Below are 25,809 nucleotides of genomic sequence, written 5' to 3'. Positions count from 1 at the left end.
CTTCCATACATAGGAAGGAATGTCTTGAATACTAGACTTAGGAAGGATTCTGGTCATATCGACTTAAAAAAGGGACACAAAAGACATTATGTGTATAAAAAGTGAAATATTTGTGCATGGAATAAGTTGATGGGTTTTTAAATGAACATACAAAATACATATTTATGCACAACTGATATTTTATTATCCAGCTCATGAGATATAGATATAGATATAGAGAGAGAGAGAGAGAGAGAGAGTGTGAGAGATAAAATCATGATTGTATGAAGTAACACTGCTATATAAAAAACACGTTTTTAAATTAACCACTTTTAGATGCATAAAAAGTAACAATTATTATTCCCAAATAACCCATCATTAAGAGAGTCACCGACAGAACCTACGTGCTTTCAGGCAGCACTGATTAGAGCACAAAAGTGCACAGTACATGCAGAGGTGACACATACAAAAGTAGCCATTGTTCTGGGGTGTGGGATGGAGAGTTGTATTTCAGTAGGAACTGTAAAAGGTCTTGAGTAGGCAATGATAAGTGCACACCTCAGACTGCGTAGACAAACAGCCTATGATGTGCATGTTTCCTACTTGGTAGGGGGGCAGTGCACTCTAAACAAACTCCATATCAGTGATTGAAAACGCCACTGTTTGAAAAGGAGTCAATATAGTATGAATGTGTAAAATAATTTTTAAAAACTATGGAATGTTCTCAAAACTCCAGTGAAGGCGGCAGCCATCATGTAAAATTTTTGAACATTTATGTGTCAAAAGCATTTTTTAAGTACCCGGTAATTATCCGGCTAAGGCCTATAAAGTGATAGCATATAATAAAATGTAACACATCACCAATGACTGTTCTCTTTCTGCGACAAACAGGTCAACTATACTTAGGGCTAGATTTAACAAGCTGAGGCGGACAGGGGCGCATATACGCACCCCTGTCCACCACAGCTCGCCTCTGGCGGGCGAATTTCCCCAAAGGAATTTACCATTGCACACAAGCGCTATTTTGGGCTCACATGCAATCCCGCCCCCTGCCCGCACACAGCCAAATCACGCGCGGTCAGGAGCTGTCAATCTCCCCAGTTGGACTAGACCGCGGAGATTGAATTTCGCCACAGAGGTGGCGAAGGGTTAGGAAAGCAGCGGTCTAATGACCACTGCTTGTTAAATACTGCGAGCAGGTTCTCTTGCGAGAACCTGCAGCCGTAGGGGCTCAAAGGCTGGCGAAAGCCTTTGATAAATCTAGCCCTAAGCAGTTGAACTGTTGACTTTAAGACTACATTCAGGTTAGATAAGACCCAAGCATTTTTTAATGGATTCAAAATTTAATTGTAAAAGGGGGAATTATGCAGTTTAAACAAAATATATTACATTTTGCTGAAAGAGTTTTCTCAAATTCAAAGGCTTGATTGAACTTGCAGAAAATCTAACATGTAAGCAATCGTACACAGATAGTCCGATAAAAAGCAATCATTCAATGGCTATTAAATATTTTAGCATTCTATAAGACAGACGGGTTATTAAAATGGGTGGGTGAGTACATATAAGCTGGAGACATCTATAAAACATTCTTTTTGAGGAATTTTACTGCCATTCAAATAAATGATATATATATATATATAAAAAGATCCCTACAATGAGGTTTGGGCGCCCAGGTTAAAAGAAACAAATAAGGCAGATACCCCAAGGCCATTGGACTCCCAAGGAGATGTACACCCACTGTCACTTTAACATGCATTTATAAATGAAGTTTTATTGCTGCTTTAGTGCACAGCAAGAAGAGAGCAGACTACTGCTGACGCAGGCAGACATGGATGTGCTCTCAGTTCAGGTTACCGCAGCAACATCTTACAATGTGCTGGAAACATCGCAAAATGTTAACCTGGTCCTTGTCTTAGTCATATACACATGCACTAAAACTAAACCCATTTACTTCCAATATAAAACAAAAAGCACAGACTGTGCAAGAAAATCAGTTTGTTATTTTTCTTTTAAACCTGGTATACTAAAGTCATATCCCCAAAAACAAACAAACATGGTAAGAAGTTTTGTTCCAGCCTCTTTATCTGCACGATTTAGTTTTACTATGCTATTACAGTCCATTGTTTAAAGGGACAGTTTACCCAAAATGTTTCTCTCCTTTAAATTGTTCCCAAATCCCAATGATTTATGTTACCTGCTGGAGCGTATTAAACATTTTACAAGTAACTTGTTTACCCTTATTTCAGCAGTTGAAATAACTGATTTAGCCTGCGGACTCCCAACCTATTGACAAGCACAAGTAAACACAGTCAGCAGAAGAAATGACACTTCCCTGTGGGGTGCAGGAGTGTTTAGTAACAAAATGTTAATTTTCCAGTGTTCTCCCTAAGGGGGCGATTTATCAAGCTGAGGCGGACAGGGGCACATATTCCCCTGGCGGAAATCAGCTAAGCACACGAGCGCTATTTTGCGCTCGCATGCAATACTGCCCCGTGCACAGCCAATAAAGTGTGGGCAGGAGCTGTCAACCTTCCCGGTCGGACTAGTCCGGGGAGATTGAAACTTGTCACCTAAGAGGTGGCGAAAGGGTAGGGAAGCAGCTGCTTGTTAAATACGGCATGCAGGTTCTATTTTGAGAACCTGCAGCCGTAAACAGGCGAAATCCTGTCGAAGAGGTTGATAAATCGACTCCATAGTATTAAGCTTTGGTTTACAAACAGATATAAATTAAGGAAGCAAGTGTGTGCACATAAAGTGATAATATAATGAGGAGATCTGATATTACCTGCAAGCTCAGCTCATTGTAATAGGCTGTAGTTTAAAAGCACAAAACCAGCTAACTCAGATAAACAAACCTGAAAATCCAATTTCTCATACATTTTATACTCTGCAGCTGGAACAACAAATAATTGAAAATACTTTAATGGAAAAATTATTTTACAGTATACTGTCCCTTTAATAATGAACTCAAAATTGTCCGATCACAGATAATAACTACCTTAGAGGATTGAGGGAAAAAAAAAAAAAAAAAAAAGGGATGTTCTAAAAACTAATTTGGAATACATAAACGAGATCCGCTGTAAAAGCAGATATCAATATTGAAAGAAATAACATCATTTATGTAAGAACTTACCTGATAAATTCATTTCTTTCATATTAGCAAGAGTCCATGAGCTAGTGACATATGGGATATACATTCCTACCAGGAGGGGCAAAGTATCCCAAACCTCAAAATGCCTATAAATATACACCCCTCACCACACCCACAAATCAGTTTAACGTATAGCCAAGAAGTGGGGTGATAAGAAAAAAAGCATAAAAAATAAGGAATTGGAATAATTGTGCTTTATACAAAATAATCAAAACCACCACAAAAAAAGGGTGGGCCTCATGGACTCTTGCTAATATGAAAGAAATGAATTTATCAGGTAAGTTCTTACATAAATAATGTTTTCTTTCATGTAATTAGCAAGAGTCCATGAGCTAGTGACGTATGGGATAATGACTACCCAAGATGTGGATCTTCCACGCAAGAGTCACTAGAGAGGGAGGGATAAAATAAAGACAGCCAATTCCGCTGAAAATAATCCACACCCAAAATAAAGTTTAAATCTTATAATGAAAAAAACTGAAATTATAAGCAGAAGAATCAAACTGAAACAGCTGCCTGAAGTACTTTTCTACCAAAAACTGCTTCAGAAGAAGAATACACATCAAAATGGTAGAATTTAGTAAAAGTATGCAAAGAAGACCAAGTTGCTGCTTTGCAAATCTGATCAACCGAAGCTTCATTCCTAAACGCCCAGGAAGTAGAAACTGACCTAGTAGAATGAGCTGTAATCCTTTGAGGCGGAGTCTTACCCGACTCGATATAAGCATGATGAATTAAAGATTTCAACTAAGATGCCAAATAAATGGCAGAGGCCTTCTGACCTTTCCTAGAACCGGAAAAGATTACAAATAGACTAGAAGTCTTTCGGAAATTCTTAGTAGCTTCAACATAATATTTCAAAGCTCTAACTACATCCAAAGAATGCAATGATCTCTCCTTAGAATTCTTAGGATTAGGACATAATGAAGGAACCACAATTTCTCTACTAATGTTGTTAGAATTCACAACCTTAGGTAAAAATTTAAATGAAGTTCGCAACACCGCCTTATCCTGATGAAAAATCAGAAAAGGAGACTCATAAGAAAGAGCAGATAATTCAGAAACTCTTCTAGCAGAAGAGATGGCCAAAAGAAACAAAACTTTCCAAGAAAGTAATTTAATGTCCAATGAATGCATAGGTTCAAACGGAGGAGCTTGAAGAGCCCCCAGAACCAAATTCAAACTCCAAGGAGGAGAAATTGACTTAATGACAGGTTTTATACGAGCCAAAGCTTGTACAAAACAATGAATATCAGGAAGATTAGCAATCTTTCTATGAAAAAGAACAGAAAGAGCAGAGATTTGTCCTTTCAAGGAACTTGCAGACAAACCTTTATCCAAACCATCCTGAAGAAACTGTAAAATTCTCAGAATTCTAAAAGAATGCCAGGAAAAGTGATGAGAAAGACACCAAGAAATGTAAGTCTTCCAGACTCTATAATATATCTTCCTAGATACAGATTTACGAGCCTGTAACATAGTATTAATCACAGAGTCAGAGAAACCTCTTTGACTAAGAATCAAGCGTTCAATCTCCATACCTTTAAATTTAAGGATTTGAGATCCTGGATGGAAAAAAGGACCTTGCGACAGAAGGTCTGGTCTTAACGGAAGAGTCCACGGTTGGCAAGAGGCCATCCGGACAAGATTCGCATACCAAAACCTGTGAGGCCATGCTGGAGCCACCAGCAGAACAAACGAGCATTCCTTCAGAATCTTGGAGATCACTCTTGGAAGAAGAACTAGAGGTGGAAAGATATAGGCAGGATGATACTTCCAAGGAAGTGACAATGCATCCACTGCTTCCGCTTGAGGATCCATGGATCTGGACAGATACCTGGGAAGTTTCTTGTTTAGATGAGAAGCCATCAGATCTATTTCTGGAAGTCCCCACATTTGAACAATCTGAAGAAATACCTCTGGGTGAAGAGACCATTCGCCCGGATGTAACGTTTGGCGACTGAGATAATCCGCTTCCCAATTGTCTATACCTGGGATATGAACCGCAGAAACTAGACAGGAGCTGGATTCCGCCCATACCAGTATTCGAGATACTTCTTTCATAGCCAGAGGACTGTGAGCCCCTCCTTGATGATTGATGTATGCCACAGTTGTGACATTGTCTGTTTGAAAACAAATGAACGATTCTCTCTTTAGAAGAGGCCATGACTGAAGAGCTCTGAAAATTGCACGGAGTTCCAAAATATTGATTGGTAATCTCACCTCCTGAGATTCCCAAACCCCTTGTGCTGTCAGAGACCCCCAAACAGCTCCCCAACCTGTCAGACTTGCATCTGTTGAAATTACAGTCCAGGTCGGAAGAACAAAAGAAGCCACCTGAACTAAACGATGGTGATCTGTCCACCACGTCAGAGAGTGTCGTACAATCGGTTTTAAAGATATTAATTGAGATATCTTTGTGTAATCCCTGCACCACTGGTTCAGCATACAGAGCTGAAGAGGTCGCATGTGAAAACGAGCAAAGGGGATCGCATCCGATGCAGCAGTCATAAGACCTAGAATTTCCATGCATAAGGCTACCGAAGGGAATGATTGTGATTGAAGGTTTCGACAAGCTGAGATCAATTTTAGACGTCTCTTGTCTGTCAGACAGAGTCATGGACACTGAATCTATCTGGAAACCTAAAAAGGTAACCCTTGTTTGAGGAATCAATGAACTTTTCGGTAAATTGATCCTCCAACCATGATCTTGAAGAAACAACACAAGTCGATTCGTATGAGATTCTGCTAAATGTGAAGACTGAGCAAGTACCAAGATATCGTCCAAATAAGGAAATACCACAATACCCTGTTCTCTGATTACAGACAGAAGGGCACCGAGAACCTTTGTAAAAATACTTGGAGCTGTTGCTAGGCCAAACAGCAGAGCCACAAACTGGTAATGCTTGTCTAGGAAAGAGAATCTCAGAAACTGATAGTGATCTGGATGAATCGGAATATGCAGATATGCATCCTGTAAATCTATTGTGGACATATAATGCCCTTGCTGAACAAAAGGCAGAATAGTCCTTATAGTTACCATTTTGAATGTTGGTATCCTTACATAACGATTCAATATTTTTAGATCCAGAACTGGTCTGAAGGAATTCTCCTTCTTTGGTACAATGAAGAGATTTGAATAAAACCCCAGCCCCTGTTCCAGAACTGGAACTGGCATAATTACTCCAGCCAACTCTAGATCTGAAACACATTTCAGAAATGCTTGAGCCTTCGCTGGATTTACTGGGACACGGGAAAGAAAAAATCTCTTTGCAGGAGGCCTTATCTTGAAGCCAATTCTGTACCCTTCTGAACCAATGTTTTGAATCCAAAGATTGTGAATTGAATTGATCCAAATTTGTTTGAAAAATCGTAATCTGCCCCCTACCAGCTGGGCTGGAATGAGGGCCGCACCTTCATGTGGACTTGGGAGCTGGCTTTGGTTTTCTAAAAGGCTTGGATTTATTCCAGTCTGGAGATGGTTTCCAAACTGATACCGCTCCTGAGGGCGAAGGATCAGGCTTTTGTTCCTTATTGTGACGAAAGGAATGAAAACGATTATTAGACCTAAATTTACCTTTAGATTTTTTATCCTGTGGTAAAAAAGTTCCTTTCCCTCCAGTAACAGTTGAGATAATAGAATCCAACTGAGAACCAAATAATTTATTACCATGGAAAGAAAGGGAAAGCATAGTTGACTTAGAAGACATATCAGCATTCCAAGTTTTAAGCCATAAAGCTCTTCTAGCTAAAATAGCTAGAGACATATACCTGACATCAACTCTAATGATATCAAAGATGGCATCACAAATAAAGTTATTAGCATGTTGAAGAAGATTAACAATGCTATGAGAGTTATGATCTGTTACTTGTTGCGCTAAAGCTTCTAACCAAAAAGTTGAAGCTGCAGCAACATCCGCTAAAGATATAGCAGGTCTAAGAAGATTACCTGAACATAAGAAAGCTTTTCTTAGAAAGGATTCAATCTTCCTATCTAAAGGATCCTTAAAGGAAGTACTATCTGCCGTAGGAATAGTAGTACGTTTAATGAGAGTAGAGACAGCCCCATCAACCTTAGGGATTTTGTCCCAAAATTCTAATCTGTCAGATGGCACAGGATATAATTGCTTAAAACGTTTAGAAGGAGTAAATGAATTACCCAAATTATTCCATTCCCTGGAGATTACTTCAGAAATAGCATCAGGGACAGGAAAAACTTCTGGAATAACTACAGGAGATTTAAAAACCTTATTTAAACTTTTAGATTTAGTATCAAGAGGACCAGAATCCTCTATTTCTAATGCAATTAAGACCTCTTTAAGTAAAGAACGAATAAATTCCATTTTGAATAAATATGAAGATTTATCAGCATCAACCTCTGAGACAGAATCCTCTGAACCAGAGGAACCACTATCAGAATCAGAATGATGATGTTCATTTAAAAATTCATCTGAAAAATGAGAAGTTTTAAAAGACCTTTTACGTTTACTAGAAGGGGGAAATAACAGACATAGCCTTCTTAATAGATTTAGAAACAAAATCTCTTATGTTAACAGGAACACTCTGAGTATTAGATGTTGATGGAACCACAACAGGTAATGTAACATTACTAAAGGAAATATTATCTGCATTAACAAGTTTGTCATGACATTCATTACAAACAACAGCTGGAGGAACAGATACCACAAGTTTACAACAGATACACTTAACTTTGGTAGATCCAGCACCAGGCAGCGTTTTTCCAGAAGTATCTTCTGACTCAGGGTCAATCTGGGACATCTTGCAATATGTAATAGAAAAAACAACATATAAAGCAAAATTGATCAAATTCCTTAAATGACAGTTTCAGGAATGGGAAAAAATGCCAGTGAACAAGCTTCTAGCAACCAGAAGCAATAAATAATGAGACTTAAATAATGTGGAGACAAAAGTGACGCCCATATTTTTTAGCGCCAAAAAAAGACGCCCACATTATTTGGCGCCTAAATGCTTTTGGCGCCAAAAATGACGCCACATCCGGAACGCCGACACTTTTGGCGCAAAAAAAACGTCAAAAATGACGCAACTTCCGGCGACAAGTATGACGCCGGAAACAGAAAAAAACTTTTTGCGCCAAAAAAGTCAGCGCCAAGAATGACGCAATAAAATGAAGCATTTTCAGCCCCCGCGAGTCTAACAGCCCACAGGAAAAAAAGTCAAATTTTAAGGTAAGAAAAAAATTGATTTATTCATATGCATTATCCCAAATATGAAACTGACTGTCTGAAATAAGGAACGTTGAACATCCTGAGTCAAGGCAAATAAATGTTTGAATACATATATTTAGAACTTTATATAAAAGTGCCCAACCATAGCTTAGAGTGTCACAGAAAATAAGACTTACTTACCCCAGGACACTCATCTACAAGTAGTAGAAAGCCAAACCAGTACTGAAACGAGAATCAGTAGAGGTAATGGTATATATAAGAGTATATCGTCGATCTGAAAAGGGAGGTAAGAGATGAATCTCTACGACCGATAACAGAGAACCTATGAAATAGACCCCGTAGAAGGAGATCATTGAATTCAAATAGGCAATACTCTCCTCACATCCCTCTGACATTCACTGCACGCTGAGAGGAAAACCGGGCTCCAACCTGCTGCGGAGCGCATATCAACGTAGAATCTAGCACAAACTTACTTCACCACCTCCATAGGAGGCAAAGTTTGTAAAAACTGATTTGTGGGTGTGGTGAGGGGTGTATTTATAGGCATTTTGAGGTTTGGGAAACTTTGCCCCTCCTGGTAGGAATGTATATCCCATACGTCACTAGCTCATGGACTCTTGCTAATTACATGAAAGAAAAGGCAGTTTATCCACTATCCATTGAATATACAAAACCAATGCCTTATCTATCCCTCTGTCAATAAAGTGTGTGTGTGTGTGTGTGTGTGTGTGTCATACATACACACAAACATTCAACTAGTATATTACGTGTGCCGCTTAGTTTTACACATTTTGCCCACTCCAGTTAGTCATTTGCAGACGACTTTACAGTGACAAAGCAATGGAACAGAAAAACAAATTCCCAGCAATACAGCTCCTTTGTGGTTTCAAACTATTTGTTTTTTTTAAACATATTAAACTGGGAAATGCAAATGTTATGTGTGACTCAACGCATCATGTCAGCTCAGCAACCAGGAGAGAGTTCGTACAAACTGTACATATTCTAACATGTACAGCCACAGTTATGGACTCCACCTTGAATTATAGTTATGCTGCTTACCATGTATGAAAAAATTACTGCCATGGAACGCACAAATATTTACAGCTGCAAACTCCCAAGTACCAATATCTACTAAGGGGAACAAAATGCCCATGTGCCAAGGGAGAAAACTCACACCAGTCACTGTTCCTTTACAAAATATAAACGTACCCAGAGCCAGCATATCATTGTTTTTCCATCTACCCCATGTCACCTGCACGTGAATTCACTGTAGTGAGAAGACATTTCAAAGTTTACAAAATAAATAGCACACCTTTTGTTTATAAGCAATAGCTAAAATATAAAGCCTCATTATTCATGGGATATGCTTATAGCAAAGTCCCCTACGTGTATATGATTTTAATTTTTTTTTAAAGAGACATTAAAGTTCTTTTTTCTGTCTTTTTTTTTTTTATAAACGCATGAAAATTAAATCACTGATGTAAGCATTTTACACTATCTGAACACACTGTAAAAAGGGCAGATGTGTGTATGTGCCAACATTTAGATCCTAGAGAAGATGTTGGTAATCTTTTAATAGAATGATCTAATCTGAACTGTTGTCCCATTTTAAACCAGTTTGCCAAGCAGTGATTGCAAAATACCTATTAAAATATTAAGAGTCACCTCTCTCCGTGGGTATTCACATACATTTTAACACCTTGGCACATAACTTGCATATCAGGTCCTAACTCAGCTTGAATGAAATAATTCTTCCGTTGTTAAGTGATAAATGTATTCGACATGTTTATACATTTTGAGAGGAAAAGTTGAAGTATAAATAACTAATCTAAAGGTTGACAAAGTTTACTTAGAAGTTAACTATTTGTTTTCTTTAGGTCAGTAATGAGTTTATTAGGAGCCACATATTTTATAATTTTAGGAACTGTTCCCTGGTGTTCTGATTTGCCAAGCCCTGAATTAACTTTTGGGGCTGACAAATTTTAAGGAGCTAAGGAAAGAATTAATATATGTAAAATATTACAAAATTGTAAGAATGGGGAAAAAGTTTTAAGAGCTCTATAGCTACCAACTAAACTGTAAATCATAACAGTGTATTAACAGTAAATAAAACATTCCTTATATGTCATTTATTGACAAACAAAAATGTAAGAATCAATACCTCTTCCTTGGTTTCCCAGAAGGTAGGCGTTGTGCTTCCATTCTGTTTCACCACCCCGGGCTTAGTATCCTCATGCTGACCAAACAATTCCTCAATTGTCTTTGTATCAATCTGGTATTGATGCTGCCTGGCAGCCATGGTCCAAATATTAGTTTTACCACGCACCTGCTCCTCAGGAATGGTTTTCCAGAAAAAGCTTCGCAATCTCTTCTTCTTACCATGATGGCCGTGTCCATTCTGTAGTTGTGGGGGAGGTGGCGGAGCCCCAGGTAAAGGAGGCGGAGGTGGTGGTACAGCATGAAATCCAGAATTTTGAAAGGGAAATGGGGGAGGAGGAGGTGGGGGAGGCGGTGGCGGAAGAGAATGTTCAAGCATTAACTCTGTTACGGACACATTGCAATCCCCATTTTCTTTATCATTGACCAAGGAGACACAATTCATTACATGCATGTTGGTACAGTCCCCTGTTCACGACAACCATCACTGACCGATAAACACAGAGCAAGAGAAAATCATCCAAGTCGGATGTTACCAGCTTCAAAATAACACTCTCAGGAGAATGTGTGACTTCTGTTTTTTTTCATAACCTGAAGAAAAAAAGAAAAAAAAAAGTCAATATCAAAATGTGCAAATCTTATTTTAGCTTTTTTATGGAACAATATGGCACACAAGTCACTGGATGTCGCCAGTTATCAGAAACACAAAACTAGATTTATCTAAATTACAAGAGTATTTCTATCATGCTCAATAACTAGCACTATTTTTTTATTATTATTTTGCAAGGTTACATTAAAACCTATTTATTTGAAGCTGCCAGAATTTGCATGTCTGTGTATGCCAGGTCTTAAAGGGACATTATACACTCATTTTTTCTTTCCATAAATGTTTTGTAGATGATCTATTTATATAGCCCAGAAAGTTTTTTTTTTTTTTTTTAAATGTACAGTTTTGCTTATTTTTAAATAGCATTGCTCTGATTTTCAGACTCCTAACCAAGCCCCAAAGTTTTATGTGAATACCGTCAGCTTCCTACTCCAGCTTGCTCCTGTTTGTGTAAAGGGTCTTTTCATATGCAAAAGAAGGGGGAGAGGGGAGTGTCTAATATTTCCCACTTGCAGTGGGCTTTCCAACTACCTTTTCAACAGAACTAAAATGAGAGCCTCTAAGTAAGTTTTTAAACAGTTTTATACTGGATTTTTATATCAGTATCCGTGCATCTTATTCTTTATAGTAGTGTCTATTATATGCAGTTATTTGAAAATGAGTGTATACTGTCCCTTTAAGGACTGATTGCTCACTGTCTAATTAGTAAAACTTCCACTGCTTTATTGGTGGACAGGGGCAAGCCTTACAATAATCAAAACAAAGTATCAGTACAGGAGATTTGGTTTTACAAAAACCATTAAAAATTGTCCTCTCTTTGATCCAAAAAAAAAAAAAAAAAAAAAAAAAAAAAAAAAAGTATTTTAACTGAAGTCGGTTACATTAGTAACACTACACCCACACAAATCAAGCCATCACAACAAGTACACAAATTAAAAGGTTTGTGTACAAGATTTTTTGTGTCATAAGCTACAATAATAGTCAACAGTCTGGTCATTTCTCGCTTTATGATTTTCATGAGGACTATTTCAGTTGTGTTAAATATAGCAAGTAATTTTGAATAATAATCATCATCATCATCATCATCATCATCATCTGCATTCTATAATCAGTTTCCTTTTAAGAAATGTAACCTACAGACATTACTGAGGTCTGTTTTCTTTTATAAAGAAATATTTTGAGGCAAGTTCATATCGAAACCAAAAAGGAACATGTAATTTGTTTTATTGCTTTATGGCAAACTACAATTACATGAGACCTATTTAAAGATGCCAATTACTTCAGGATTTTAATCGTTATCCAAATCCTTATGAATTAAATTTCTCACTAGAGGACTGATGAAAGATCATTTTTTGCTTGGGACTGAGATGGTATTGATAAACGTGGGTAAAGAAAATGCTGGGTTTAACATAATATATCCATATCTGTTGCCTCTGTTATAAGAAAAAAAAATAAGGAAAAACAGTGCGTTTACAAAAGAGTTAACTAGGAAAAAGCCGAAACGCAAATTACTTTCTGCAGTTTTCTATTCCATGAGGTAAACATTGTGGGGGGATTCATATAACAGTGTTTTACTATGGCTAAGTTTACAACAATAAAAAGTAATACAAATCATCTGTGGAAGAGACCACAATCCTTTAGAAAAGCTTGTCAAATGATTTATCTACAACAATCCCTATAGACTTCAATGTAGAATTTTGTAGAAAAATGATTTGATAAACATCTCTAACGGATAGTAATCAATCCCAAAACTTAAGTAGCTCAATAAAGAGTGAGGGGGACTAAACAGACACATACATATTAAAATAGGCATTAAATGCCATTTTTACAATAGGCCATAAATAAGCACAAGCAAAAATACATTTAAAACATGCATATTTGATGCTTTCATGTATGCAGTAATGTAACCGCTAATGTGTAATGTAATTGCACATGTGAAAAAGTATGTTCTCACCAAGTGTGCACAAAATATATTAACTCAAACTAAGATGAACATGCAAAGAAATTAAATTAAATAAATGGGTGGGGGAAAGAGACCACCAAGGATTTCTGTGCTAGAGGAAGCTTGGGCCATAGTGTTAGACAATACATATCTGCCTTATGATCTTTGGATTAGTGGCTAACAGAAGAAGAAACACTGCCGCTGAGGTATCCTGGGAATAGGTGCAGTCTTCTCAACAGTATTTTGTTACATGATATGAACACACAGCAGCAGCAGTAGGGGGAAGAGGATGAGGTTCCAATATTCTTTTTGCCTGGGGTGTTGCTGCTGGGTCTATGCACGGCCATAACTTGCACTCATAAAAAAAAATGTTTATTTTATGTTTGTTCACATAATAAACCTAATGCAAATAACTTGCGCTCAAATATCTATGCCGCTACTATTAGTTCATTTCTTTTAAGGAGCGGTATTTTATGTTCAAAGTTAAACGCCGCCTAGAAAAAGTCCAAAGAAGCCAATAATTATTCTTTGTTATATGACTTTTCTGCCCCAATCTGTACAGCCACTCACTGGGAGATCTCTTATCCTGGTACTAATGGAATTTTACGCACAGTAGGAAATGCTAACAGAGAGTGAATGCACAAAAAAACCTAATGATTTAAAAAGGGTAAGATCTCTAAATATTGCAGTCTACAATAACAAGCAAATGCAAGCTGCTTCCGCCATCGATCCAGTCATATCAAAATAACAAATAGATTCCCCTTTTGTCCTTTCAAAGTATATCACATCTCTGATTTTGAGCATTTATTTTTATTTAAAGTGGATGTAAAGTCACTGATAGTAGACAATCCGAACTGCAGTATCTGTCAAAATTTGCATAAGTTTAAGTCATCGTTTTTTTTAAAAGTCTATATTTTATTGATGTATATACTTAGTTTATCCGAATCGTCTTGCTCTCTCCCTCCGCCCGCCATTTTGGTCCGCGTTTATTACATTGATTGACACATCAATAAACTAATGATCGGTCTTACCCCGTGGCGTCCAGCCCCCTTTTCAAAAGTCACTATAACATTATGCGCATGCGTCCTTTGTATGAGCATGCGTAAACAAACTGTGGTATTTCGGAGCGCTGCGCGCACACGTTGTTAGCATGCGCATAAAAAGATGAGAAGATTAGCACTCGGTACGCATGCGCTATCAAATTTCCAGTCAGGATCGCGAGTACACCAATGTTTAACAACGCATGCGCAATATCGGCTGTAGAAAGTAAACGCATGCGCAAAATCGAAAGTTGATTTGAAACGCATGCGCACAAAACGGGAGATAGTGAACGCGCTTTGGTAATACGTCATAGAGCGGGTGGGACCGCTCTAGACGTTATGCGAAGGAAAGACAGGAAGTAATGGATGGGAAGAGCTCCAACTGAAAACGGAGCTAAGTTGAAAAATAAAATATAATGTTATATTGGGCATATTTTAATATAATAACAATGCGGTATAAATAAGATAGTTAATAAGAAGCGATATTTATTGGGAATAAGTGTAAAATTTACATCCACTTTAAAAAACAAACAAAAAAAAAACAAAAAAAAAAAAAACGTATCACTACATGACAAGATATAATGCAGACAAAATGCTTGTGCTCACTGTACTTGGAATGCTCTTTATTTTTGTAATGATTAGATTTCAGTTGTTAGGATAATTGACTACAATTTAACCTATTATGTCTGACCCGCCCACTGAACTGTACCATTTAGATATCTCCCTTTTCTTTTTTTGAATGAATACAAAACATAACTAATTACTAAGAGTTTATTAATTATTACATTCATAATTTTTCATCTTAATTTTTTGGTGGTTTAAAATAAAATCACACATTTGTGGCAAAAGTATATAGGGAAAAAAAAGAAAGAAAAAGACTCTCATAAGAGCAATTATCTTTTGTCACTATCTGATTTACCCTTGCAAATGTGTCATATGGTGCACCCAGAATGCACAAAACAACAACTGGATCATACACCGGTATTACTGGGCCACAGGCCATATTCTCACATAGAGCAGCACTGGGTTAAATAAACATTAATAGAAAATATTTATTTTAAAAAACACACACATCATCAACTTGAATCAACATTCTAACTTTTACTTTTCTCTGACTGCTCCCAATTAAAATGAATGTTGAAAAAAAAAAAAAAAAAAAAAAAAAAAAAAAAAAACTTATAAAACTATTAACTCTGAATTTCCTTTTTTATTCTTCCCATTTAAAGGGATAGTAAACTAAAAAAAATATTTTAGCTATTTTAAAACATTATTAAAAAAATCAATATTATTTGTAATTATGAGTTATTAAAAGGTTTCTTACCGTTCACCAGTATTTTAGATTCAAAATTCTTATTGCTGCCAAACCCACAGTTTTTCCTCATTATGCAGGCCCTATGATGATGGTCTACCCAGGTAGAACCATCATGGCGGCCCGCATGTGCTGTTGTAGTCCACCGCCATCTCACGCTTGCGCAATGCGGATCCCCTCTGTGCTCTGTATCGAGGCACATCGTCAACCAAGCGACGAACACAGAGGGAACGCGGTTGTGACATTACAGTCAGGAGGAGGAGCGCACCAGACTGCAGACACTGCCGAGGGAGCGGACGGAGGAGCAGCAGAAGCTATGGAAACTAGTAAAGTACAACAAACACCCCTAGGCTAACGAACAAGAAATATAAATGCAATTTTGATTGTGGTGCTTCAATTGCTCATGTGCTAATTTGGAATAACAAAAATGTCCATCAGGAAGGTTGATAATAAGTGTGTATGCGTTTACCAATTGTTGTTATTGCGCATGCGATTTTGGGCACCAGATAGCATAATGAATATTATAATTACAATACCCCTTCTCCATCATGATTGGATGAAGCAGGGTGCAGACTTTGTGCAATAATCCGCCTCTTTTATAGGCGGTCAATGCTGCTAGTTAATGGAGAATTTAATATAAGAAATTAATTTAATTTTTAAACTTCATTTTTTTATTAAAAGTAAGTGAATTTATAATACTTAATATTTCTTTTCATACTACATCTTTTTTTTTGGTATAGGTTTTTCAAAGATTTATAACATTTATTTTGCCTTGCTATAAAATATGTCAAGTCTAAATAGTTTTAGTACAAACTAACATCTTGTTTGCCACACTTGTATTTCAGTCGACAAACACCACCCACCACTTTCTTCATCTGGAATAGCCAACCTGGGTTTGAGTCTGCAGACATCAAGGCTAACTATAGACATTATCCTAGTATAAAATATCTTGTTTGTCTGCAGTGTGATTTTCTGCCAATTAGAAAACCCAAAATTTTCAGAGCTAAATTACATTTAAAAAGGGGCAAATTGAATATTGAAAAGTATATTACAAAGTTGTTTTACTACAAATACCTAAAATTTTCATTATAAAATCTTTATGTATTTACTACCCCTTAAAACTAAATGTTACAATGAAAAAACATTTATAACATCACACAAACAAACCACATTTTATTAAATACCCTGTCTAGCTACTGTTAGTAGATTAGATGACAGATAAAAGATGAGATTTTTTTTTTTTTTTTTTTAAACATTCCAAAACATTGAGATCTATTTTTGCCAGCAATAACAGTGGGTTTTATAGTAGCAGAACACAAATGCCGGGTGTAGGCAGTGATAAAGGAGGAGGTAAATGACACTAGTAAATTAAAATTGCAAGGGGTTCTCTGGGAATAAAATGCCAGAGTGTGCAACATGATCTATTTCTTACAGAATGTTCCATGAATAGTACTTTATTACAGTGCAGCAATATAGCCAAAGGCAAAGTGCCGTCCCCTACAATGTAAGCTTTTTTTTGGTATTCTGTAAAACATGAGAATGGCCACAAAAGTAACGTAACACTATTTAACCCACTGGTGACCAAAAAGTGCTAAAACAGCCCACAAAGGCAACATGCAAACATTATAATCATTACTGTCTAATATTTTTGAGACAGGACCACCATTAGCTTGTATAATACCCATGATTACATTCTTCCTGTATTTCTTTTGTATCATTTTCTAACCATAGTGCATTGCCTTGTGGATCATTTTTAAATAATTGACAATAAATATTGGATACTGTAATGTTAAAGAAGAGTACATCCTTGTCAAGATGACACTATATCAAAATACATTTTCAAAGGTAATTTTTTATACTATGCAACGTAATTGCATAGGAAGGTGGTGGGGGGGGGGCAGCAATAATGTTTTGCTCTACTTTGTATATTGAGAACAAATGTAACGTACATATTTCATTAAAATTAGATGCTATAGGTGAGACTATGTTCAAACTCTTGGCAGGGCCCTCTATCCCTTTTTGTTACCTTGCACATTAGACCCATGTCTTTAGCGCTGCAGAATCTGTTGGCGCTCTACAAATAACTGATAATAATAAAATGTTAGGAACAGTTACAAATAATGCAGCTTACATCAAGAGCACCGGGGTCTCTTTTTGATGGTATATTACAAGAAAAAAAAAATTGTGCTACTTTTTATATAATCCCTTGAATGCGGTATTTAGAAATTTTACATTTCAATGAGCATTTTTTACTTAAATTTTGAAATAAAGCGGGCACTGAATTAATTTCTGATCAACTTATTAGTTTATGGGTTTAAATGTTCAATTACTATTCTGACCATTCATGTACTTGGTAGGATTCACACAACCATATTACTAATGCGCAGTAAAATATACCGAATATGAAGACTGCTGGAAATGAAGAAACTGTAAAGTGAATCATTGCATATATAAAAAAAAAAAAAAAAAAAAAAAAAAAAAAAAGGGGATTACCAACTGCAAAGATTTTTACTCCCCCCCCCCCCCCCCAATGAGGGGGTGACTGCAGTTTTAAAAAATATAATTCCTTATAAATTAGTATTTCCCTGCTTGGGTTCAGCTTTGGCTAAGCAGCTGCTGAACAACGTAAATGCTTATAAAGGGATATAAAAGTACAAATAGAAAATATTTTTGCTTGTATATAACTATGGGTTTAACCCCTGAAACTAATTAAAAATAGCGTTAAAGTAGGATAGAGAGCAGGAATTCACTACTGAGAGCAAACTGAACACATATCTGGTGAGCCAACAACAAGAGACACACAGCAACCAACTACCAGCTTGCTCCCGGTAGTGCATTGCTGCTCCTGCATATCTAGATATACTTTGTAACAAAGGAAACAGACTGAAGTAAAATTTGATAATAGACGTAAATTGTCGAATCTGTTGGCGCCCTACAAAGAACGGATTGTGATAACTGAAAAGTCTATTAAAATAATGTTTCCTAAGTAAACCACCAGTGTCATTTTGACTTTCATCTCCCTTTAAAAACTGTCTTGCTAGTGTCCATTGATGACTGAACTAACCTATAAGTCCAGCACCCTGACAGCGATAAGCCAGTTGCAGAAAAACAATGGGGTAGAACAGAGCAGTATCAGGATAGAATGTGGGGTTCAGGTGAGAAGCGATGGACGTTGGACAAACCTCTTCTACAGCAATACAGAGTTTTTAAAGCAAAAGTAAGAGTCTGTTACTCTTCAGGCCCCATAAAACACAGATGTAACAGGTTTCAGGATGCAATATTCAGCTGGTGTTGTATCCTAATAATTAGCCATAAAATGCTTCAAGACATGGGGTAAAAAAAAATCAAATTATCAATATCAAAATTAGCTGCCAGAACGGAGTATGAACAATGCCAGGTAAAAACATTGCTACTACAATGCGGTATACTGCAATATCAGGGCAGTTACCACTAACACACTTTTCCACTATTGCATAGGGTCTGTTTGTAGCACTTTCACTGAAACATCAAGAATTACGTAGTGCAACACATGGTTGTTCTTGTGAAGCATTTGGCTGTGATCCCAATTCTACCTCCCCCATTTGTAATACACGTCTCTACAGCTTAAATTGGGAAGAGCTTGTTCCTCTTCTATGCAACTGGGGAATTAATTTGTATATATATATATATATATATATATATATATATATATATATATATATATATATATATATTTTAGAGCTGTGCTTATTGATTAAATATAGATGTATGTGGAATACCACAAAGAGTTTGGTTCACTGGTTCTAAGATTACATATGCACAAACCAAAACTTAATATTTGCTCTAATTCAATGGGTTGACAAACTAATTTCAAATGTAGAGATGAGCAAGAATACAGAAGACATTTTTTTTTAGGTGTCAAAAAAGGGTTTTCATTTAGAAATATACAGACTAATCCAAAAACGTAGGAAGTATAAGTCTATGAGCTATTGGGGGAAATATTTACATATGCTATATCCTAGGAACGTACTTCACACTATTCACTTGATGTAAATTATTTGCAACTGGAAGTGTACTTTTTTTATTATAATTTGTAATTTTCTGCACGCTTGTAAAAGGAGCTAAGACTACACTAAGGAGACTTAAACATTAACAAATGCACAAAGAATAAGACAAGGTCATTTTGCTTCTAATTACCTATAGCTGTGAGTGCAAAGGAAAATATTATTCTAACAGGTTTTAGTCGCCTATCAGGATGAGGACAAGGGGCAATCCACTTACCTAATCATAAAAGTCGGAAGCATTTCTCCATACAATAACTACATCCTGAAAATGACATGCAGGTAAATAACTATGAAAACCCTTAACCTAAAGCCCAAAGTCAATGACATCCTTCCTTCAGATAAGAAATTAGTGCAAGACAAAAAAGATGGGGGGCTGAGGGAGGAGGCCAAAATATACTAATAATAAAAATAAAAAAACACAACATCAAGAAAAATAAATATTAAAGGCTTTTGAGATTATATAGGTATAGAAGATGTAAAAAAAATTAAAACAAAACGAATAAAAACCCCACTCACGTTAATTAGGTAAAAGAAACAGAATTGTAAAACAGCAAATCCATGTGAAGAGACAGACGCTAATAAAAAGATCATAGAATGTTTGGGCTTCCAAGCTTTTGATTAGCTTTTCATCATATTGTAGCACATTTTATCATTACCCTGGCATTTAAAAAGGAACTTGGAAATGATAACTTTGTGCTGGTTAAACAAGATAGGACTCGAACATTAAAGGAGTTTATTCTTTACACTGAATGTGATATATCCATTCTGTCTCCAACAAGAAACTGTATCTACTGTACAAGTTCTTACAAGCAAGGCTTGATATTTTATGTTACCAATAATCAAGAATATTCACACTATGATCATACTTATTACAGAGCCGTTGCAGCGACTGACAAATAAACATCAAAACCAAGAAAAATTCATCTGTTTTTGCTTATTATTAGGAGCATCTGAAACATGTTTATTGGGAATATTAAACTATCTTAATGTGTAGGTGCTTTAAAACAATATACTGTATGCTTTAACATATATAATATAATAGACTACGGTAAAAACATACAAATTGAAAAAGTTGCCATGTTTCTTCTAAAATAAAAATAGTATTACAATATAAAAAAAAAAAAAACTATTCTGAACTCAATCCAATATTAAAAACAATGGAAAAGTACATTTCCAATCAAGGGGATACTCTTAACATGTGTTTTGGCTTTAATGTTAGTATCCTAAATGCATATTGAACAAAACCTTTATCCCCCCCAGTGGAAATCTGTGCACTATAATAATGCAAAACATTCAGTATAACATTATTACTCTACTGTCTCTGAAGAACATTTTGTAATCCATCCCCCTAAAGCGGAACTGGGCACTAACATTGATAAACACCATTTCCACCAAAATGCAGGTAATAAGCACCTGTTACATGGGTTACTTTTAGAAATCACGGTTGTGTTATAAACCCAGGCTACAGTGGGCTGTCATCTCAAAACTAATTTGCTTCAAGTTCACTTTAAAGCTTACCTGACATAGGGGCTGTGCCTATATCGTCTTCCTCTTTGGAAGGTCTAGTTTGCACACAATTTACCTAAAGTAATCCAACCATGGCAAAGAGAAATATGAGGATGCTCTGTCATCCTTGTCAGCAACTTTAGTTTTTTGTTTTTTTTTGTAACCAGGTGTGCCCAAGTCAGAACTCAGTGTAGGGGTATAAATTTTAACTTACAACATGTTTTGAATTCAAAATGAAGCACTGCTAAGGTTATAGGATTTCCTTAGATCATCCTTCAAACAAATAAAGAAGAAAATGAAAAGTACCTTCTGAGCATTACAAGACAGCAGGTTGCTCAGTAGCTTCCATGGGAAAAAAACAATTAGTAATGCTTGTGATCATGCTGGGATGATCTCAGCCTCCCTCTCCTCCCCCACCCTATACAGGAGGCTCTCCCTCCTCCCTTTATATTACAATACAACCCCATAACTAGCTTTCCCATTGAAACTTTCTGGGTGGCTGCTGGCATTAGCATACTGTGTCCCTCCCCCTCTTTCAAATATATCCAGAAAGAGTTTTACAGTCACAGCTGGGATTCAATATGGGGGGGGGGGGTGACTAGTGATCTGCAACCATGACTCCAGGTCACCAAAGTGACAGCATCTGAGGGATCAATCACAAACCAGAGTTTGTGAGTACAAGAAAGAATAAACCATAGGAGCACTGACACCGCAGACACAATCAATGACCAATGTGTCTTGTGGTTACAAGGGGTACATCTTAAATTCCTTTGCATGTTAGTGAAGTGTTCTGCAAGTTCATGCCCATGTATTTTATACCCTCTCTGCTATTAGAGAAGGTAACAGTGCATTCCTGCCTTCTTGGCACTAATGTTTTGCACATTTGGTTATAATGAAGCATGAAACTTTGATTTCTTTTGATAGTCTGTTTTCTGTTTGGCACTTGAGAGAATTACATACAATGCAAAATCTCAGATCCAGTATAGGAAAAGCTAACCACGAGAAGAAATAGCTAATCAATAAAGCATTACACCAGCTAATGTGAGTTATACTGAGAAAAAAATAGCCCTGATACAGATCATTAGTGGACAAAGGGGTTATGAGCCACTGAACTAACTAATGCATCATAAAAGCTATACGTCTTATGTGTCAATATATAAGCCAAATATATTACAAATCATAGTGAAACCTTACAACAAAATAGCTAGTGATTTATACATGGCCACGCTGTTTATAGTGTTCAACACAAGACACACAAAAAATATTTAGCAACTTATTGGTTATGTTAGAACTTTTACCTATTTGAGCCGCATTTGCACTTTCATCAACTGACCTGAATATCTGCTGCTAAATATCACCTGTGCAGGCTGCAGGCCAGCTCTATACAACCACATCATTCCTAACCTGACATCTCATAGGAATCATTCCAGCGCACTACTAATACACTTTATTCACTATACAGCTTCAGCATTGGTTGAATTGAGCATTTTCATATTAGAACAAAGGAAACATTGTTTTCTTAAAAAAAACAAAACACACACATCTAGTCCAATTGGTAAATTCCAACAGTTTAACATTTAATACTCCTAATAAATTGCCCCTTCTGACGCCCACCCTGGCAATGGGTTCTCAACTGTATTACCTGCAAATGATGTGCCCCAGGATTACATCCATGTCAACTGGGAATTCTTCCTCTGGGTGATAATAAAAATCCAGTATCCATAGCGGCAGTTAGTATAAATAATCCGGCGATATGCGATCCCAAGCCTGCGCTGTCTCCAAGGAGGTGTGCTGTGCCTGTCTGATTCCCAAGCAATGCCCAGCGCTGGCTGATGTTCTCCCGCGCATGCGTAAAGCTGAGGCGGGGCTCAGGTAGTAGCTATCAGACACACAATGACCTAACCTATTTTGCTGACGGTCGGAGTCCTCCTATTTTCTGCACTGTAACTTTCTCATTATCAAGGGTGGATTTAAACAGCCATTGTTTTCCAATTACAATATCACAGTCTGTTTTATTTCACACAACATCTAAGAAATACATTTAATTACATCACTGAAAGTACCACTGCCATACAAATAATCGTTTCACTTGCAGTAGCGGTCACCCCATTATGTCATCAAACATGAAACTCTTAATTTTCTCTTGAGTCTGATACCGATTTCCCTGATCAATTTTCACCTATTTAGCCGCTGGTGTTTCTTATTTTCTGTACAGGCAGCGGTGAACAATGACTGCTTGAATTCCATTCCCATAAATTAACCCATTTAGCACTTAAGGGGCATTCCAGGCAAAATTGGAATCCACATGAATGCATTAAAGTTTTGAATGGAAGCATGTTTGTAGCATACATGTATTAGCAATAATGCTTCTAATAAAAGCTATAGCTGTTTTTAAAAAGTGTATTTAAGTATGCACTGTGCACCATAATTTTAAACACAGCACTTGCTCAGAGAGCCTTACAATCTGGTAATGACTTAATTTGTTAATTACTGACATGATATACAAGCTCTACTGGCGCTCTGAACAGCTACAGTATTTTAAATGCTGGTGTACTGACAATATCTAGCTATGCTTCTCATGCACGTGCAGAGAAAAATGCCAACACTAAAACAGTGATATCTTTCACTAGAAGCATTTTTGCCAATACATGTATATCGCAAACATGTTTCTATTCAAAGATGTAATTCATCTATGTGCATTTACATTTTGACTGGAATGTCCCTTTAAAGGGACATAAAACCGCTAAAAGAAACTGCTCTGCTCTATTAGAACATTTTTTATTGCCCTGCTTGCATATAACTATCAGTTACCAGTAGTGCATAACATAATATGTTAAAAAAATATGCATTAATCATTAAGAAACACTAGCAAGAAATGCAGGTCAGTGTTGTATTCTCATTGGCTTATAAGGACAACTCCCACAGCTGTATTGATATAGAATACTAAAAACAGTTGTAGAGGAATATCTGTTTTTCCATAACAAAACACAAAAATAATAACTATGTATATGCGATTTTTATGTGGATCAATGTCCTTTTAAACACATATTACTGCACCCTTGTAATGCCTGTGTCACCCACAGAAAAGGATAGGTGCTGATCAGTCAATCAGCAGCAAGCAGAAGGTTCCTAACTAGTCACTAATACATTTGCTTATCTCGGTGCAGTAGGGGAATTTTCCAATACACGAATTTGCCTATGCAATTAGGAAAAGTTTGAAATATGCTAATACTAGTGTTCTCACTAAATATTAAGGTTTCTTTTTCTAACAGTTGTGAACTTTTTTACATTTTGGGCCCATACCCATGCAAAGATCCTTTCCACTATTTACCTCTGACATAGTCCAGCAGTTTGTAAACTTCTGATAGCTTTAAAAAAAAAAAAAAGTTGGAATACTACTAAAAATATATAGAAATAAGAAGCCATTGCTTTGGACAGTATAAATTAGTCTCCACAGAAATACTAAACACTTACATTAATTTAAAATATCAATATACTACTGTAAGTAAATTTGCAGATTGTCACTTTTCAGATTTATATGAGTTTGTACATTGTCAGTATCAGTAATACGGGTATGGTAATGCTTATTATTATTATTATTATTATTGTTATTTGTAAAGTGACAGCAAATCCTGTAGTGCTGGGTACATGACATTAATTTTATAGTAAAATATATAGTGCACTGTTTTAATATTTATTGTTTATAATTGTGATTTTCTCTCCAGTTGGATTAAAAACATTGCGTAGCATATGATTGTATATTAAACACTAAACACATAATTAATTAATTAGTTATTTTTATTTAATGCAAAGGGGCAATGTACGCATGCAGGCAGCTGAAAAAAGTACATTGTATTCAAAGCAGCTGTAGGAACACTCTTTCAAATGGGCTGAGCTCACTCTCTCCCACTTCCAACTGACAAGTTGATTCTCTACTGCTGCCTTTTGGTTATATAACTTACCTATAGCCAATACTGCATTAATTCAGTAATAGATGGAGCTTTCAACAGCTATCTCAAATTAAAGTAAATTAAAGGACAACTAAATACAGAAGAATTTCATAATTGACAAGTGCATAATAAAAAGACAATGCAATAACACTCTGTATTTCAAATAAGCAGTAGATTTGTTTTCTGAAAAACTAATTTTTTTCCACATTTGCAGGCCCCATGTGACAGCCATCAGCCATTTACAGACTAGTATATGTAACCCTTGTAAACTTGTGCACATGCTTAGTAGGAGCTGGTGCCTCAGAAAGTGTGTATATAAAAAGAATGTGCAAAATTTGATAATAGAAGTAAATGGGAAAGTCTCATAAAACTACATGCTCTATCTGAGTCATAAAAGTTTAATTATGACTTTAGTGTCCCTTTAACTATTTGTAAAAATTTAACAGAGCACTAAACACTATCACCTAGATTACGAGTTATGTGCGCTATGGGGAAATTAATGAAAGAAACAAAAGTTGCATCATTTAACCCTCTATAGCGCTTCCATTACAAGCCGGCTTGTGCGTGTGATATGGTTGTGTTGAGCTCCATACCGCACACAATCCAAGCATTGTTTTGACATGCTCGTGCACGCTTACCCCATAGACATCAAGGGGGAGAGCGGGTCAGAAAAAGCCTAACACCTGCAATTACGGATAGAAAAGCTCCGTAACGCAGCCCCATTGATTTCTATGGGGAAAAAATAACGTTTAAACCTAACACCCTAACATAAACCCGAGTCTAAACACCCCTAATCTGCCGCTCCAGATATCGCCGCCACTTAAATAAAGCTATTAACCCCTAATCTGTTGCTCCAAATATCGCAGCCACTATACTAAAGTTATTAACCCCTATTCCCCTGCACCCCAACATCGCCCA

At 36.5% G+C, this 25,809-nt stretch overlaps 1 protein-coding gene across 1 annotated transcript in view; it reads right to left on the bottom strand.

Moving 5' to 3' along the window:
- The window catches only part of FHDC1 (FH2 domain containing 1), a 75,639-nt gene extending 52,921 nt beyond the window's left edge, over positions 1-22,718 (bottom strand). The window contains exons 1-2 of the mRNA XM_053703749.1: positions 22,584-22,718; positions 10,499-11,085 (exon numbers count right to left, since the gene is read on the bottom strand). Coding sequence (XP_053559724.1) covers positions 10,499-10,948 — 450 coding nt within the window. The 5' untranslated portion in view covers positions 10,949-11,085; positions 22,584-22,718. The remainder of the gene's footprint in view (positions 1-10,498; positions 11,086-22,583) is intronic.
- Between the last annotated feature and the right edge of the window lie 3,091 nt (positions 22,719-25,809).

The sequence above is a fragment of the Bombina bombina genome, chromosome 2 (genome assembly GCF_027579735.1).
Source record: "Bombina bombina isolate aBomBom1 chromosome 2, aBomBom1.pri, whole genome shotgun sequence".
Lineage (NCBI taxonomy): Eukaryota > Metazoa > Chordata > Amphibia > Anura > Bombinatoridae > Bombina > Bombina bombina.
Note: the sequence above shows the minus strand (reverse complement) of the source record. Positions and strands in the feature narration are given on the sequence as shown.